Source organism: Vulpes vulpes, chromosome 12 (genome assembly GCF_048418805.1).
Source record: "Vulpes vulpes isolate BD-2025 chromosome 12, VulVul3, whole genome shotgun sequence".
NCBI classification, from domain to species: Eukaryota; Metazoa; Chordata; class Mammalia; order Carnivora; family Canidae; genus Vulpes; species Vulpes vulpes.
The window spans coordinates 46475012-46492057 of NC_132791.1; the positions used below are offsets into that span (position 1 = coordinate 46475012).

Genomic DNA, 17046 nt, shown 5'->3' on the forward strand with positions numbered 1-17046 from the left:
TAAACTGCTCGTGATGAAGTTCAATTTCTTCAAGGGTCCTGAACCTTCTGGAGGATGGACTTCTTTCTGGGTTGTCCATCCACTTGCTGGAGAGTTCAGGCCTCCTCAGAGGCCAGGAATCCTTCTCCCCACCAGTCAGTGCTTTATGTCTTTACAACAGACTGGGCCAAAGAACAAGCAACATTTGCAACAACTGCAAATCTGAATTCTCAGAAGGAGTTTGTAGTACAACTGAGTTTTTCAACCAGCCAATTATAATTGCTTCATGTCATGAGAATTCCTCTAGTTAGCCTCAAGTTTATGGGGCTGATTAATATCTGAAATAAACATAGTTTCATTTCAGATCCCTTTTACATAAAGGCAAAAAAAAGTGCACAATGTCATTTTGCAATATATACCGCTCTAGCATGATTACTCGCAAAGCTTCCCAGTCATTTACAGCACTGTATGCACTGCAGCTTTGCTTCACATCCAATGGGCACAGGGAGAAGGGCCAGACCATTCACTCCTACATATGTTTGTATTCCGAGTCTACATGTGTTCATATACTATCAACCAGTAGCAATTTATAATTCATTCCAAGAAGCCATATGTATGTTAGTGGATGCTTTGTGATTTCTCTCTAGATGAACTAAACAAAAGTGCCTTAATAAAAGTAAACTGACAAGAATCACACTGTTCTCATTTCAAACACACATAAAGGAACTAAAATGTTATGAAATATGCCAGGCAGTTTTTATTAATCTCCTAACCTCCAGAGAAAGAGATTGCAATTAGATTTACATTAGAATTGTCACAGCTAGCAATTTTTTTAATACCAGAAGCTAGCCTTCAACAATTTCATGCTACACATACACACTAAAAATGCAGTTAGTGTAATGCAAAGAAATTAAAATTACAATTGAAGTGTCATACAGTAAGTGAAAAAGCTTTAACGTCCTGTCTGGTCATAGAGCTAATAATGACTTTATGCAGAATGCAGTGAAACAAAGCTATCTTTCTCAGGAGCCAGGGTGCGTCTGTGGCCTGCACTGTTTTGCTGAGGCCATATACAGCTGTACGTGGTTATAGGAACATTAGTTAAGTGAGCCTGTAAAAAACATCTGTATTTGAGATCACATAAGATTCTGCACATTTCCTCCTCCCTGTGGCAGCCAATCAGAAATCTTGCTGACAGGCAAACTTGTACAGAACGAATGATCCTATTTAGATTAATTCTTCTTAATGCCTTACACAGACCTACTTTCCTGGCATATCGTGGAGAAGACAGGTCAGTTCCATTCAAAACCTAGAGACAGAAAACACAAGCTTGATTACTTGGTAAAATATATGATGATACTGGTAGGGAATGTGAGTGCTCAATCCCTATAAAAGTAAGACTGGTGGGCTCTTCCCCAACTCAGAGTTCAGGCATGAGGCACGCTGGAAAATAAGTACTTGGCCAGCGGGCAGTCTGGAGAACTGAGATTTAACTGTGGTTCTGTTATTACAGATTCAGTTCTTTATTCTCTACTCAGTAACATGATACATCCTCACTCTTTGCAATGGAACCCTGAAGTGCTGTCCAATCCTTGGCTCTAGACTTTGGCCCATAGGATGTTAACCAACACCAGAGAGTGGATCGAAGTGTGCTCCTCAGCTGGGCTCCCTTGCTCTCTGGCCTCTGCCATGGATGTAAGAACATACCTGAGCTAGCTCATTTGGTCCACTGGGATGATGGGTGACATGTGGAGCAGAACACGTGAGCTAGCCCAAGCCAAGGTCAGCACAGCTGCTGAGCCAAGCACGGCTTAGATCAGTCAACCTGCTGGCTTATAAGCCAAACAAGTGCTTATGCAGTTGTCTGTAATACAGTGACTGTGACCATAGCTAACTGAAGCAGCCACGAAGGACTCCGTAACCCTAGGCAATCCTTTCCCGGTCTGGTCCTCCACAGCTCATCTATAAAGTGAGAAGAGGGACTGGAGAGGCCATACAGCCTCTTCTAAAGGTAACTGGGGACCAAGAAATCTGGGGTGAGAAATGCTCCAGATTCCAGGTGCTCAGAGTCCTTCAAGGCCTAGAAGAGGCTGAAGGAAAAACACTTCCATCAGCACTGTAGGCAGGCAGATGAGCCTTTACGCCCAGGGACAAGTCTGAAAGGTCTGGCAATGTGACCAGTTATGTAAAAAGTCTGTGAACGAAGAGGGCCTGACAAACTTTTTAGCCAGCTCCAGAAGAAAACTTGTTTTTCTGTTGATTCAAATGTAAACAAAAAAGCAAGTCAGAAGACAGAATTGGAGAAAGTGGAAATTTTTATTTTTAAACACTAGTACATTTTCAGGCTGTTTTAAAAAGGAAAAATCATATTAGTTGAAAACTATGCATCAAAGCATATTTATTTAAACTCTAATTTTACAAACACATAATGAAAAGAAATATATTTTATAAATATCTACTCAGAATATTATGGAAAAAAAGTGTTTAAAAATAACAGCCCCAGATCTCCCTCTTTAAATATATAAAATTCCCATACAATTCATAAGAATTCTTTCTCAAGAGCCAGAAATTTCACAAAGGCCAATAACTCAGTTCTCATCAGACACAATCAAAAGTAATAGGGATATAAAAAATGTAAAAGTTCTGTACAAGGGAAATCACAGATAGCACATAGGTAAGTCTCATTACCATACAGGCCATTTGTGTTTTAAAAATGTTTTATAAAAACTGCCATTTAAAACAAGTAAGTGTGAGTCCTTCCCTGACTGTGGAAAATATATAAATTATCACCCTCCTACCCGGGTATCAAGGTTCCCACCTGCTGGGGCTGGGGAGAGGTCTCCATGTGTTTCCTGACTACGGGCCTAATTAGGACCCACCTCCTCTGTCAGGGGCATTTTTTGCTGGGTAATTCACTACTATTTCCTTTCGTTTAGAAAAATTCTTTGGGATCTTACAAGACAATTGCTCACAAGTGGAAAGCAAGACCAGGGGATGGCTTCAGATTGTTGTATCCAATTAGTAACACTTGTAATCTATGGTTTGGGTGACCAAACTCCGTAGAGCCTAATTTTCCACCGTCAGAGACATACCCTATCACCTACCCCAGGGAAATACACTGTGTGGCCCCAAAGTTGTCCCTTCATCTTTCCTTCTCCAGCCCAAATTGCTCTGTTGCCTGTAGCGCAGCAGCATATGGAGATTACTGTCTCTTCTGACACTTCTTCTGAAAAGAGCTCTTCAAAAAGGTGCGGTACACGGGGTCATCCACATATTCATTCTTAAATCTGGAGCTCAGCATTCTTTGTCTCTTTTTTTCCCCCTGGATTATGTCTGCTCCATAAAATGTGTCTTCAAATCGCATATCAGAGGCTGTGGACTAGAAAGAACCAGCGTCACACTGTGGAAAGCACGGCATTTGACGACAAGAATGGACAAAAATCTGATTCCAGCCAGCTTGAGGTGGCTTGCAGAGGCCAGGCCACTAGCCCAGGTTTTCCCACCTGCTCCATCCGGGCTCCTTTTTCCATGTAGCCTCAACTTTCTTCAGGATCTCCCACCCCCAGGGACCTTCCTGCAGCAGAAGCAGGATTAAAGTCTTGTCATTACATCTCCCTCACTGGCCATCTTCCCTCTCTGCCTCTTGCTCGACTCGGTTTTTGACCAATCTGTCAATGGTCATTTCTAATTCATCCTATTCCTATTTACCTCTGGGTCTCTGCCCATACAACTGCCCTGAAAGTATCCCAACTCCAGTCCAGTTCCTCTCACACCTTTCTATCCTACATGTATTTGACTATTCTGTCCCCCAAGTATTGCTGGGAGCTCTCTTCTCTGACACTTTATAAGCCTTTCCTCCTGCCTTTCTCCTTCGTCCTCTAGGTGCTCACTGTGGTGTCTCTGGTGTTCCCCCTTCTAACGCTCTGTGCAACTCCAATGCTCCTGATGTTGTGCCTTTCTTGACATCTGCTCCCTGAGCCCTCATGCCTACACTCATGGCTTCCATCCCTGGGTCTCTGCCAAGGATACTCACATCTCTCACTCTGCTTCAGACCTCCTTCTGTGTCTAACTGCCCAGCAGGCATCTTGGTGTATTGATCCCAGGGGCACCTCAAATCAACCTACTCTAAATTGAACTCAAAGTCTTCCCTCCCCATTACTATTTCCTTCTACTCCATACATGGCATAACCATCCTATCCATGTGACTACACTGATCAGAAACCAAAAAGTCACTGCAAATGGCCTCTAGCCCCTCCTAAACGTTCCTTGAAGCCCTCCGTCCCTTCTCCATTATCCCTGCTGGCCCATGGCAAAGGCCTCACATTTCCTCCCCTAAACCACCACGGCAAATGCCATACTCCCAGGATATTTTCTACAGAACCATGAGAAGAAAGTGCTCTACACACTAACTGATTATATGACATCTCTGCTTATCATCTTTCAATAGCTTTGCAGCCTTTTAAGATGGCACCCAGGCTCCCTAGACCTACATAGCGTGGTAATATCCTACCCCATGTTCTGGGCAGACAGAATTATTTGCAGTTCCTTGCCACACCTTACTGGCATATGCCTTTCTGTTATTAGATGGATTTTTTCCCTCTGCAGGGATGCTATTCTATTTTCTCTGCCACAGGCAAACGTGCAGGCCCTTCTTTTGGTTCCTGTAAGACTTTAAGTGTCAACGCAGTGGCATGAGGGCAGTTAGGTTTCTCCCTACTGGTGACTTCTTGAACCCTTTGTTGGTGAGGATATTAGGTAGTGAGTATGGATTTTTACAGGTTCTCCACACCAAGTAACATGCCTGGCACTCAGTCGTAGTTCAATTAATTGTTAGCCAGGTGAAGGAATGTGAACTTTTTCTGTTATGCTCAGGTAAAGGCTACATTAAAACACTAGTTTTGCTTCCTAATTCCCTATTGTCTTGTTTCCTAAAATGTATTTCCAACTGGTTTTCACTGAGGTAGATCACTCTAGATGATGCCAATACACGGTACATCTCACTGTCCCTGAGGCCACCCCCTGGTTGGTGACACAAGCAGAGTACAGCTTTGAGGACTTGAAACACAGGTCAATTGTGGAAAAGAGATAAACAATGAAACAGCTACAAAGAAGATTGAAAACTAAAAAATGGAACCAAGTGCAGAGTAGGCATGCTCCTGGTCAGTTCATGAGATGGTTATCCAGGGTAACTAACAGGCTACCTGCATGGACACCCCTGACACTACCTTGTTTCAATCGGAAATAAAATAACTAAAAGATTATGGGTTGGTTGAGCACCCTCTGCCATTAGGAGAAAACATTTTTGTTTCATTCATTCTTGGCAAAGTACTTCCTCTGAGTATTTCTCCCTTTTATAAGTGCTAAAGTTATCAAAGGAGAAAAATAAAACATCTATGAGAGTGTTGCCGTTGTGCGAGAACAGCAAAAGTCAGCCTCTCAAATACAATAATAAAACCGATTTACCAGCAGCAATACTTAATTATGCACTGTTGCCATGGTTATTCTGTGAGACAATAAAAGGTAATGGGGCCATTTCTGAAGTTAGTGGGAAAGAACCCCCGCAAAAATCACTGAGGTGGACTGCTGACTCTTTTGAAAAATTTCTTCCCAAGTCAGCGTGTGTCTAGGTGAACAGAAGTCATTAAAATATGAGGCCTCCTGTTTAGCAGTGAGGCTGCTAAGCCACCCGTCCTTTAAAAAAACAAGAGAGATTAATCATAAAATATCTTCCATCAATGAGTTTTCTGATTAGATTTGTTTCACCAAATGGGAAAAAAATAGCAGTCACAGACCAATGAAGGGTCAGAGGGTTATATTCTAACCTGAAGGAAAGGCTGGTTTGCTATATAACAGGTGCACGTAAGTCTTTGATTCACTGAAAACAGAGATAGCAAATCGGACTTAGTGACTGTGAACCTTTGTTCTTGCAGATATTTTCTACTAGGTTTATTTTTATTTTTTTAAAGATTTTATTTATTTATGAGAGACACAGAGAGAGAGAGAGGGGGGGGGGGGGAGAGAGAGAGAGAGGCAGAGACACAGGCAGAGGGAGAAGCAAGCTCCACACAAGGAGCCTGACATGGGACTCGATCCCGGGTCTCCAGGATCAGGCCCTCGGCTGAAGGCGGCGCTAAACCACTGAGCCACCCGGGCTGCCCTCTACTAGGTTTAATTGTTTGACATAACAGGTTACATTCAGATAGTATATGTGATTTATATATTTTTTACTGACTTACTTTTAATTCAGAAATTTTCTCTGAGAATTAAAAAAAGTTGGATGTTGGTATGATTGTTCAGAGAATCTTAGGAAACTCAGGAGCTGGGTTCAAATAAAGCTATGTAGGAAGGCAACCTGGTATTGGAGACAAATCTATTATGGAACAGAGAGATTATGATCTGAGCAAAAAGCAGAAAGCATTTTTTTAATACGATTAAGAAATAGTATTTGAAATCTGCAAGACCCAGCTGGTGCTTAATCACACAGGCACTAGAAAATCAAAGACCTGAGAGCCTTAGAGAGACTACCTACTCCATTCCCCACCCTTCAACCTCTGGGTGAATGAATGAATGAATGAATGGAGGAGGGGGAACAAGGGAGGGCAGGGAGAGGAGGGAGAATCAATGGCAGACAGGAGCACAGCATGAGAGGAGCCATCTTTAGCATTTTGAAGAAGAAGGTTGCTCTTAGGAGATTTTAAGATGTAGGGCATGAACAGATATTTTTTAGATCTTTGTTAGGATTTAGCCATTGTCTTTACAATAGGAATATCTGATTTTCTCTTCCCTGCAGCTTATCTGGTGGTTAGTCTATTTTCAGGTGTGTGGGTCCCCTCTGTGCCACGTTGCTCGTTGGGTGGGTAGCAGTGCTGTTACTATCACACTGCTCTTGACTATTTCACTTTGAAGGACCTTCCTCTCAAGGATGCCACTCAGAGAGTTGATACCTGGTGCAGTTACCCCGTTCCCAGCACCTCACCTGAAAGGAAAAGGAGCTAAATATACAACTGAAGATTTAAGGAATCCAAGGATTCTCCAAATTAAGTTAACTCTATCACTGCAGAAAAGTATACCATAAGCATTCGCTGAAAACTAAGGGTATCGTTTATTCTGGAAAAAAATTTCATTTTAGTCAGAAAAATCCCATTCATTCAAATTTCCCTGTTTAGGATTTATCATTTTGTAAATGTGGTAGATGCAATTCTAAATGAGTAAAATTGACTTCATTTCAGGGTCCACTAAATATTTTATGATACAATAATGAAAACGAAGTTATTGTGAATTATATTTTTTAACAGCTTCAGTTTTGATTATTTGTCCATGTTTGTCTTTTAATGGCATGTATAAAGCTTGAAACTAAAAACATTTAAAAAAAACAGCTTTAGTATTCCCACATCTAGTTTTTGGGCTTTTTTTTTTATTTCTTTAGTTAGAAAAGTGAGAGCCTACTTTAATTATGAGTTGACACAAACATTAATGAGTTTCTGGCGGGATGTTAATCAATATATGATAAGGCTCTAGAAAACCAGATATTCACTTATACTATGTCCCCTTTATTATTATTTTTTTACTATGTCCCCTTTCATCTACTATTGAAAACTTCCTTTAACATTTCATCTGCTGATAAGATTATAAATGTCTAGATGGTACCTTTGTATGATCCAAGTACCTTGCACAGAGGACATATTCAACAACTGTTTTGGTATGGCAACAGACATTAATTTAACATCATTTGATCTCATTAGAAAACAAAACAAGGAACCTGCACTGGTTTCCTCGTTAGGGCCAAATTTGAGGTTTGCCTAAGTAAGGGAAAAGTTGCACTGGTTTTCTTGAAAATCATTCCACCTAAGTATGTTTACTGCTGGGCTTGGGAAACAGAGGATGAAAGATTCCTATGGCAGATCCCTGAGGGATATTTGCCCGCACTTACAAAACGAGCTTTCACTCTCTTGGGTAACTCTTCATCTAAAGTATAGATGTCCTCTCTCTTCATTGCTATCTGGGATCCATCTTCAAATTCAACCTAATGTGAAATAAGACATCATGATACGTATGTGTGTGTATCGTATAGACATACACACACACACACACACACACACACACATTCATAAACAAAGAAGCACTCACCATTTTCTTCTCAAGGTTCCAATTAACAACATAAAAAAAAAGAAAGAAAAAAAGCACTCAAGCAGAACAAACAAGAGAACCAGCCAACAGCTAAGGAAGGAAAAAAAGTTCTTTCCCTTATCAAACCAAGAACATTGTAGGTTTTCAAACAGATCAAAATTCTTGAAAATGAGTGTCTCTGAAGATGTGATATGAAAACTTTATCCTCACCCCCAAAGTGAAAACAAAGAAACATAGCTGCTGTTCAAATGATTTCTCAGAACATGAGATTGTGGCCAATTTTGCATTAAGACTGGTGGGGCCTTGTTGGTACCTTTTGTTTCTTTAAAAGGCTCTGGTACCATATGAGGGAGATATACTCATATATTTACTCTTGTATAATAATCCTCCCAGAAAGTAATTTCTCAAGTTCTTAAAACTCACTTTTGTCAAATTCAACCATTTGGCCAGGAAAATCCCAGGTTCTCAACCTCATAACATGTAAACCACAGTAATCTGTGAAAACCTTCATCTAAAATGAAAATTTTAAACTTTTTCTTCAAGCTAATCGAATGGCAGGAAACAATTTTATAACCAGTTTTTTCAACATTTTAGGAGGTTTTGTCAGAGAAAAGTGACACTGGCTAACAGAAACCTAGAGCATTTGGGGGAAATTCATCAAATTCCCTATTCAAAGTGATCATTCTTAGTTTAAGTTTAACCACATATGACCATCAGGAGCAAACAACAAAGGGGATGCAATCAGGATAGAATATCTATCTAACCCTGAACCATTTATGATATTTTTGAAGTCCCCAAGTTGTCTATCTGAAATCTTTACATGTAAAGCAATTAAAATAAGCTTGCACTTCTGGTTAAAAGATAAGTAAAACTATGCAGCTATACTATGTAAATTAAAAAAAAAATCTGCTGGAGTTTAAAATATTACAATAAGGATAATACATATAATTAAATTTCTTATCCATGTACTGCTCACATTTGACTAAGCTGAAACAACAGGGTGGAATTGGGTCTTGGTCACAGGAGAGCTTCCCATTACTTGCCAGAAGGCTGAGATGGGGAGGCTTCTCTTCCTGGTCTTGTTTTAGCAGAATGGTTTCTTTAATATTTAATTAGACCAAGGTGTCATCTCACTTATACAATTTGATAGCATAACTAGAACTACTTGTACCTACAAGTAGTTTCTTCTGTTTTAGATCTTCCAAAGATTCTAAAAAGAGAGAAAGGCAATTATTAAAACTAAAAAGGAATATGGTGAGATGACCAATCATTCCAAGACCAAAGGGTCTCCCAGGATGCAGGATTTTAGCACTAAAGAACAGTCCCTTGCAAGCTGGGATAATTGTTCACCCTAGATGGGACAGAGCTGAAAGTAAACTTGGGCCCTTCCCTTTACCAGCTGTGTGCTCTTCAACAAATTATTAAATTCATGTAACCTTTTTACCCTCATTTGTAAAAATAGGAGTCAAAAACATTTATCTTGAGGGTCTACTGTGAGGGTCAAAAAAGTGCATATGCAGAATATTTAGCACAGTGAAATAGAAATTTTTTCAGTTATATCTATTTTTATAAACATCTTTGCTCATTCAGTGATGAGACTGAATAATTAGACACAAAACAAAAAATGATCTCAAAAGGGCACTTGGTTTAATGAGGAATTTTTAACTACTTGTACTTGAGAGAAAACTTTAATATTAGCCTTAACTTTTTCATTGAGTCTATAAATATGCCTATAGTTCTATGTTGATAGGCCATCATAAATTCAACTGAAGTTAATACACTGATTACTAATTAGCCTGAATTTCAGCATGTCCTCGTTATACTTTTCATGTAGCTACTAGCTTTGCTACGTGTAAGATGCTTCACTTTTGCATTTATTGTTTAATTATATTTATTTTCTTTTGAATGATGTAGTAATGCCTCTTTTCTAGGAGTCTCCAATATTAATTGTCTGTCTTTTGATTTTTGCCTAATTCTGGACATTCTGATACAAAGAAGCTCCAGCACCTACCGTATTATAAATGATCTGAGTCTGCAACTTAACACAGGACAAAGGGGGATATAGCCTTTACCACACACGTGTGAGCGCGCGCGCGCGCGCACAAAAACACACACACCATACGTATAAATGTCCTCCCCACCCTACTCACCTTGGGTTTTTCTAGACCTTAAAAAATGTTCAAGTTTCCTGAAACTTCTTTCAACTCCTTTAATTACTTCTTCCAACTCCTTTAATTACATTGTGCTCTAGTACTTAAAATGTACTCCTTCTGCCCCTTATCAGTCTTTGAACAATTTCTGTGCTGACACTGGCAGTATTATCATCCACCAGCTGCTTTTAACTTAACATGCCTGAACCTTCTTACTTTTTCTTCTTTTACTTCACTCTTCCTGTTTTTACTCTACTGCTTAGCTTGAGAATGTTGATTTCTGCCACTGGGCTACTGGAAGTACTACAACATATTGATTCTAGTCAGGGTGCTCCTTTTTAAAGCCTGAAGGAACATAAATACACAGCTGCCGTCCATGTCGTTTTCCTTGTTAGAGTTTAATCATTCTCGTTTCTGATAGGGATAAAATATTTTCATCATTCAATTGTATATGTACTCTTTAGTAATATGTAGAGTGAATATCCAACCAATTGCTGTACTTTTCATAAAATAAGCACTCCTCTAAGCTTAGGTGGCCATGACTGTGTCCATGCATGACTGATTTAGGTTTGAGGAGACACCCAATGGGGGTTTGTCTCTCAGGCAAAATCCACCAATTCATGGGCTGCTGGCTGATGAACAGCCATCACTGTCTTGGCTTATGGTGAGATAAATCAGCCAATCAGTCTCTCTCCATATGATGTACACACAAGAAAGCATCCAGCCACTTATCTTTGTAGCCTATCTATATTCTTTACAATTAAACCCATCCTTCACATGCTATTCATTTCCCAGTGTTGAACTTGATAATAAAACTCAAATATCTGCGTCATTAGAGATCAAATCTTTGCCGCCTTTATAAAATAACAGGTGCTCCAAATTCATGTGGCTTATTGATCAGCAGGACAATACATATACATCTGCCCTTTGGCTTCTCCTGTCCATCCCATCAAGCATATCCACAGGACAGCACTCACCTGGTACATGTGAGCAACATTTGAACCTAGATACTTTGCCCCATAGAGTTTGCCATCAGGCCACTTGACTTGGACGACTTCTCCCTCAGTAGGAGGGCCCAGTTTCACACAGTCTCGGCTCTGTGGAAGAAATAGACAGGCTTTTCAAGGCAAGTGTCTAAGTGACTGCATTTAGAACTTAGCAAATGATGAACTCCTGGCAATTAAAAGGAGTTATTGCCTCTGTGTTTTATGGATTATGATCTTGCATGGGTGTTCAGGGGAAGAGATATGAGCCAAAGGAGTACTTAAAGATTCAGCCTACATCATAAAGTTGCAAAGGAGCCACCATAAGCCATGCAGGAAAAAAACAGCAGCATTTACATTTGCTACTTGACAAAGAATCGTTCGGAGGGTAACTAAAATATGCGCAGAAACTCTTTAGCTGAAGAGACTAGCCCATGATTTACAACATCTGACATTTATAATAGCATTTTTGCAGTTAACCAAATGCTGTAACATACAACTCACTTGATCCTTATAATCACTACACAAAGAAGGCAGAGATTATTGATTATTCCCATTTTACTGACAAGGAAACTGAGCCTCCAAGGGGACTCCTTTAAGTTGTCAGAATCTCTGGAAGAGAGAAGCTGAATAGGAGAGTAAGAGTTGGGACATACAGGAGTAAATGGGGCCAGGGAGGAACAGAGTGATGTTCTAGCCAGCAGGCTGTGACAAAGCAGCAAGGGAAAAGGAAAGGTAGGAACACTTGCAGCATAAAGAGGTGAGGCTGGGAGGGGTGTGCGCTGCTCAGCAGGCCTCTTCAGAAGACCCTTTGACCTCCCCAGAGAGGCATGCTTCTGCTGGCCACCCATTAAGTGACCACCCTCTTCCTTCCACGGGCATCCACGGTGGCACCTCATAACCAATCTTTTCACTTCATGTCTTCTACTCAGTAGTACCCCCTCCTAAGGCGGTAGTTCAGAGCAAACCCTGAAGTCCATCCTCAAAGTTGCCTTGTTATTTGGCAGGGAAGGAAGCAGAGGAGAACTTGAGTTATCTATCCACAAGGTCAAGTAAAATATTTTCATAGACATAGTTTGCAAACTCTTAAATTTGTATGTATTGGGTATCACATAGTAAAATTTTAATACAAATGAATTAAATACTTGATCTCTTTGGTGATTTTTTTGCACATTTAGCAATTTGTGTTTTGCTAATACTGGTATTTTACTGATGAGGCCAATCGAACTGATGGAAATGCACACTTGACCAATCAAGCTATAAATGCAGACTGGGCATGGTTCTATGGTTTCAATGAGGGCACACACAGGAAATATTTAGTTGTTTATGACTAGAAATCCACCATCTATTACTTTTCATTATTAACAGAAATTTTGCATTATAAAGGAGTGGCCATTTTATTGCTGGGTTCAGATAATATATGAGAGGCTTAACTATTCACTTTTCCCACTGCAGACTCCCTTTTAAAGCTATAGGTAAAGAAAAACTTGTGTTCGGAGGCTCTACAGAATTGACAGTCTGCATCTAACTTAAATAAAAATAAGTTTCTCCTTCATAATATTTGACCTCAGGGCATGCAGAATTGAAAGGGTAGGCTGTAGAAATGTATTCCGCATATGCCCCTGGGGTTATCACCTCATTCTGCATCATTTCCCTTCCAGAGATGTACCTGGTACTAAGAATGCTGGAAAGTGCAGCTTCTCTCCACTTTCTACAGTCTCCTAGGCTGGGAAGCTACATCAGCTCTGGGGTAACTGAGCTGAAACCTGGAAACTTTGGTGACAGGAGTGGGCAGCAGGGGAGGTGGCACAAGAATAGGTGTCTTCCTTCTCCTAAAGTTTTCTTCCATGTGGAGGAGCCCCACTGGGGTAATGTTCCTGGCTACTTTTCCACTCTTATTCATCCACTCTTCCAAGAGGACAAGCAGTGGTATAATTTTGTTGAGTTCTGGATGAGGTGGCACTTTCCACACTCTGCACCACAGGGCCCTGGGGCACCCAGCAAACACATAGGGGCTCAGGTGGGTATTTTCAGGGGAAGCACAGTTACACTTATCAGACACCATGCTTACCACTACTACTCTGAAGCTGTTGGGACCCAAGTTACACAATAGATGGAACCTTGTAAAAAAGACATGCTGAGACACCCAGGGGCTGGGAGCCAGGAAGGAATGTTTGGTCACTGGCTTTCCTCCTCCTGTTCCCTTTCTCTTTGGAGCCACCCTGTGGACAGAGAACTCAAGTTCTGCTCTAATCCTTCCACCAAAAGGAGCTGGGGTGTCCTACACCCCTGTCACTAGGAGGTCTAATCCTCAGGTGTAGTATTAGGAACCCTGTCTGCCCACAGATATAAACCGCACACTACAACATCTCCTTTATTAGTAATGAAGATCTTTTCAATCTCCAAATCCTGACTCCAATGTCTATCTTGCTTTTTCTTGGGCAGGATAAATTCTATTTATTGGGCCCTCCTTCAATCCCCAGAGAAGGAATTAAAGGCCTTGGGGAACATAGAGTATGCACTCCCCATTTACTCTCCCACCAAAAACAACTGCCAAGTAGGAGGCTTAGGTCCTCTGTTTTAGAGATCTAACCTTTGGCAGAGATTTTCTAACCTGTAAAAGAATCCTCCATAACAAATCCTGCCCTGCAATTTTAAGTACTGTATCACCAAAGGTATAGCAATGGCTATAGAAGTGTGGCCCAAGCAGAGTACGAAGATACTTGAGCATTTACCATAAAAATATAGCTTTATTAATAAACAGATGCAACTCTACCAAGTGAGAGACAATTCTTTTTTTAAAAGGTGTTAAAATTGAAATGTCTGAGATATAGTTTAATACCTGTCTTACTTGGTACCTGTCAATTTACCTTTTACTCACAAGTTTTAATTTGGCATGGAAAGTGCCTGACCTCAGTGCCTGCCTCTACCTAACTTTTCTCTGTATCAGCTACACACACACACACACACACACACACACACTGACACACACAAAATCACTTCATACTCTATCATGTCAAAATCTAGGAAGGACACTTCAGTGTGCTTTCTCAGTTTTGCTTTCAGAACTCCTTTTTCCTTTATTCGTAGAAGAATAAAGAAAAACAACTATATAACAACACAAGATTGTTTTGTGAATCTCCTTTCCTCATCCTCCACCAGGAATCCCTCTGAGCCTTGATGGCTACCTTCTCATCCTCCACCAGATCAGTTAGCTGGAAGTGGTTTTATTCTGATTTGCATATATCTTCATTTAGTCTTATTCACTATTTACACCCCAGCTATTTTCCAAATGGATTTAAGGCAGCTCATAGTAAAGCACAAAAAAAAAAAAAATTATTTCTGTAACATCTAGTTTCCTCCATAGAGAAATGGTTTCAACCACCAGCTGTCTCAAAATTATGAGTTTGCCAGAAACTTTTTATGACTACATGGAATAAAAAGCATTCAAACAGAAATGGAAGTAGAAGCATGTGGGTTGATGAAGAGAAGCTTAAAGGTTTAATATTGAGGTCCCCCTGGTCCCTCCAAAGCAGGAGTTTCCCAAACTGTCAGAATCACTAATCCAGTATCTATTTGTGTGAGACACTGGAGGAGCAAACAATGTCTAGCTCCCCAAGCCAGGGACAGAGGGCATCTTGTCCACACCTGGAGGCCAGTCACGCTGAGCACCGTGTATCTATGGCATTAGTGCCTCAGGGCCCTTGAAGAGCAACCCGTGTGGAGTGTGAGCTTTGGTTGCCATGATCACTTCAACCAGAAAAGAAATTCTATTTGATTTATAGATTGAATAAGATTTATTGATTGAATACTCTTAATAAGATTTCATGTTTAAAAAGTTTCTCTTAAAAATAAAAAGTCTGAAAAATAAAATCATGAGGCGATTCAGTTTGTGGAGAGCCCCTCTCGTAAAGGTCTTCAGGTGGCTCCCATCCCCCTGGGCTGTGCATGAGGAGCAGAGCTCCGTGGTTGGGAGGCACACATTAAAAATGGCAAGTCCAGTCTCCCTCTCTCCATAGCTCTATGTGACCCAGGTGACTTTTTTAAAGCATTCTAGAATTGTGGTTTATTAAAGGATGTAAAGGATATAAAATGCTAACGAGGCTTTCCTAATGCAGTTCTTAGTATGTTGCTGGAGCAGGTAAGCACCTTTGCTGGAAAATTATATGCATTAAAACCTTGACTAATGCATTTTTCTCAGTTGCTGTCTAGACCCTCAGAAGCAGGTTGGCTTCACCTGACATAAATAGCTGTTTACCATTTGCTGTACTGCCTCCAGGGATGTGTAAACTCCCCTAAAGCCTGCCAGAGCCGCGTCCACAGGGACACTAGTGTCTGGAGCTGCCAGTTAGCCTGTAGCTAGACTATTAAATAGATGACGTGAAAATTCAAGACAGAAATCATAATCACAGTCAATAGCAGGCCTCTGGCAATGATTAAAGGGCTCTGATGAAAGGACTGGGATGGTCATCAACCCAGGCAAGAGTACAGTGTCACCTCAAACTGCTGCCAAAGTCAGGGCTGATTCCTAACCTTGTTCCACCAACTATGCAGAAAACCCCACTGCTACTCGGATTATTTGAATTCTGAAGTCACTACATTCTTGGAACTCTTACTATGGCCTTTGAAAGGGGCTTCTACAAGTTGCTATGCTTGGATGTTGCCTGTTTCACCATGCTCCACCTGACCCATCCCCACCTCTACTCCTAACAAGTATAAACCACAGAGCAGGCAACCCTGCCCATCAGTCCAGCTGCAGCACAGGAACATGTGGCATTTGGACTCCCAGTAGCTGATCGGCATATAGTTTGGAGCCTGACAGTCCCCCTTGGGGAAAGTGCTTAAGTGACCGGAAGCAAACTTATACCAGCAGCTGTTGGCATTTAGAGGAATAATCACCTGCTTGTTGATGGCCTCTGGCAGGGATCAACAAGACTGATTGATAGCCACGTACTAATTGTACTAGTGAGTGATCCATCGTTTGGCTGCCCGGCATCTGAACCTGCATCTCCCCTTCAGAGTCTCAGCAGGGGGCAGAACTGGCTGGCCATTACAGACACTGGGCAATGCCAGACACTCCTGTACCCAGCTTCCCTGACAGCCCACGTGGATGGGGGCCTCGCCAACTGGCTGCACCTGCTCAGAATGTAGGCCCTGTGATGAGAGATGCAGGGAAGCAGCAGAGGGGAGAACACTGAAGGTGGCAGTGGCACCCACACACCAGAAGCAGAGCCTAGGGCTAGGCTGACCACACAAGAGGAAGCAGCTGTGTCCTTCCTGGACTGGATCTGTAGCCTGGTCTTGCCCATGTTCCAACTGAAGAGCCTCCCTTCTCTTCATCAGTTCTCTTTGTTCTTTTGCATTCCTAGAGATTCTGTGGGCTTCCTAATAGCTTTCCATTAAATTTCTTTAGTGCTTAAATCATTTACAGTCGCTTCTTGTTGCTTCAACTGACAACCTTGAACTGCTGGTTTGGGTGATGGCAGATCCCTCCTCTCACAAAGCAGAGATGACACCTTTCATTTATTGGTGGAACATAAAGCTGGAGGGCTTCCCAGACCACCCAATGTTCATTCAAAGCATTTATGGGGAAAGCCATCTTTCAAAAAGTAAAGGAACATAGTCACAGCACTGTCACCTTCCTAATTGCAGGGCTTGGCCGTAGATCATCTGTGATTGTCCGTAAGTTTTCATTAAATACCACAATCTGGAGATGTACTCTCTTTAGGCATATCCACAAATGTTTCGCAGGCCAGAAAGGTAAGTCACCAAGTATCTTGATCAGTGGTAGGAAACACTTTTGAAG

The 17046-nt window shown here is 41.2% G+C and overlaps 1 protein-coding gene across 28 annotated transcripts in view; it reads right to left on the reverse strand.

Annotated features, from left to right (window-relative positions):
* Window positions 1-2276: 2276 nt before the first annotated feature.
* KDM4C (lysine demethylase 4C) overlaps window positions 2277-17046 on the reverse strand; it is a 460147-nt gene continuing 445377 nt past the window's right edge. For 20 of the 28 annotated variants that reach the window (XM_072728386.1, XM_072728383.1, XM_072728376.1 and 17 more), the window contains 3 exons: window positions 11235-11354; window positions 7911-8003; window positions 2277-3358 (listed from right to left, as the gene is read on the reverse strand). In XM_072728386.1, the coding sequence (XP_072584487.1) occupies window positions 3182-3358; window positions 7911-8003; window positions 11235-11354 (390 nt within the window). In that variant the 3' untranslated portion in view covers window positions 2277-3181. Of the gene's footprint in view, window positions 3554-6375; window positions 6957-7910; window positions 8004-11234; window positions 11355-17046 lie in introns of those variants that run through there. The other 8 variants (XM_072728371.1, XM_072728388.1, XM_072728387.1 and 5 more) reach the window with 2 other exon arrangements.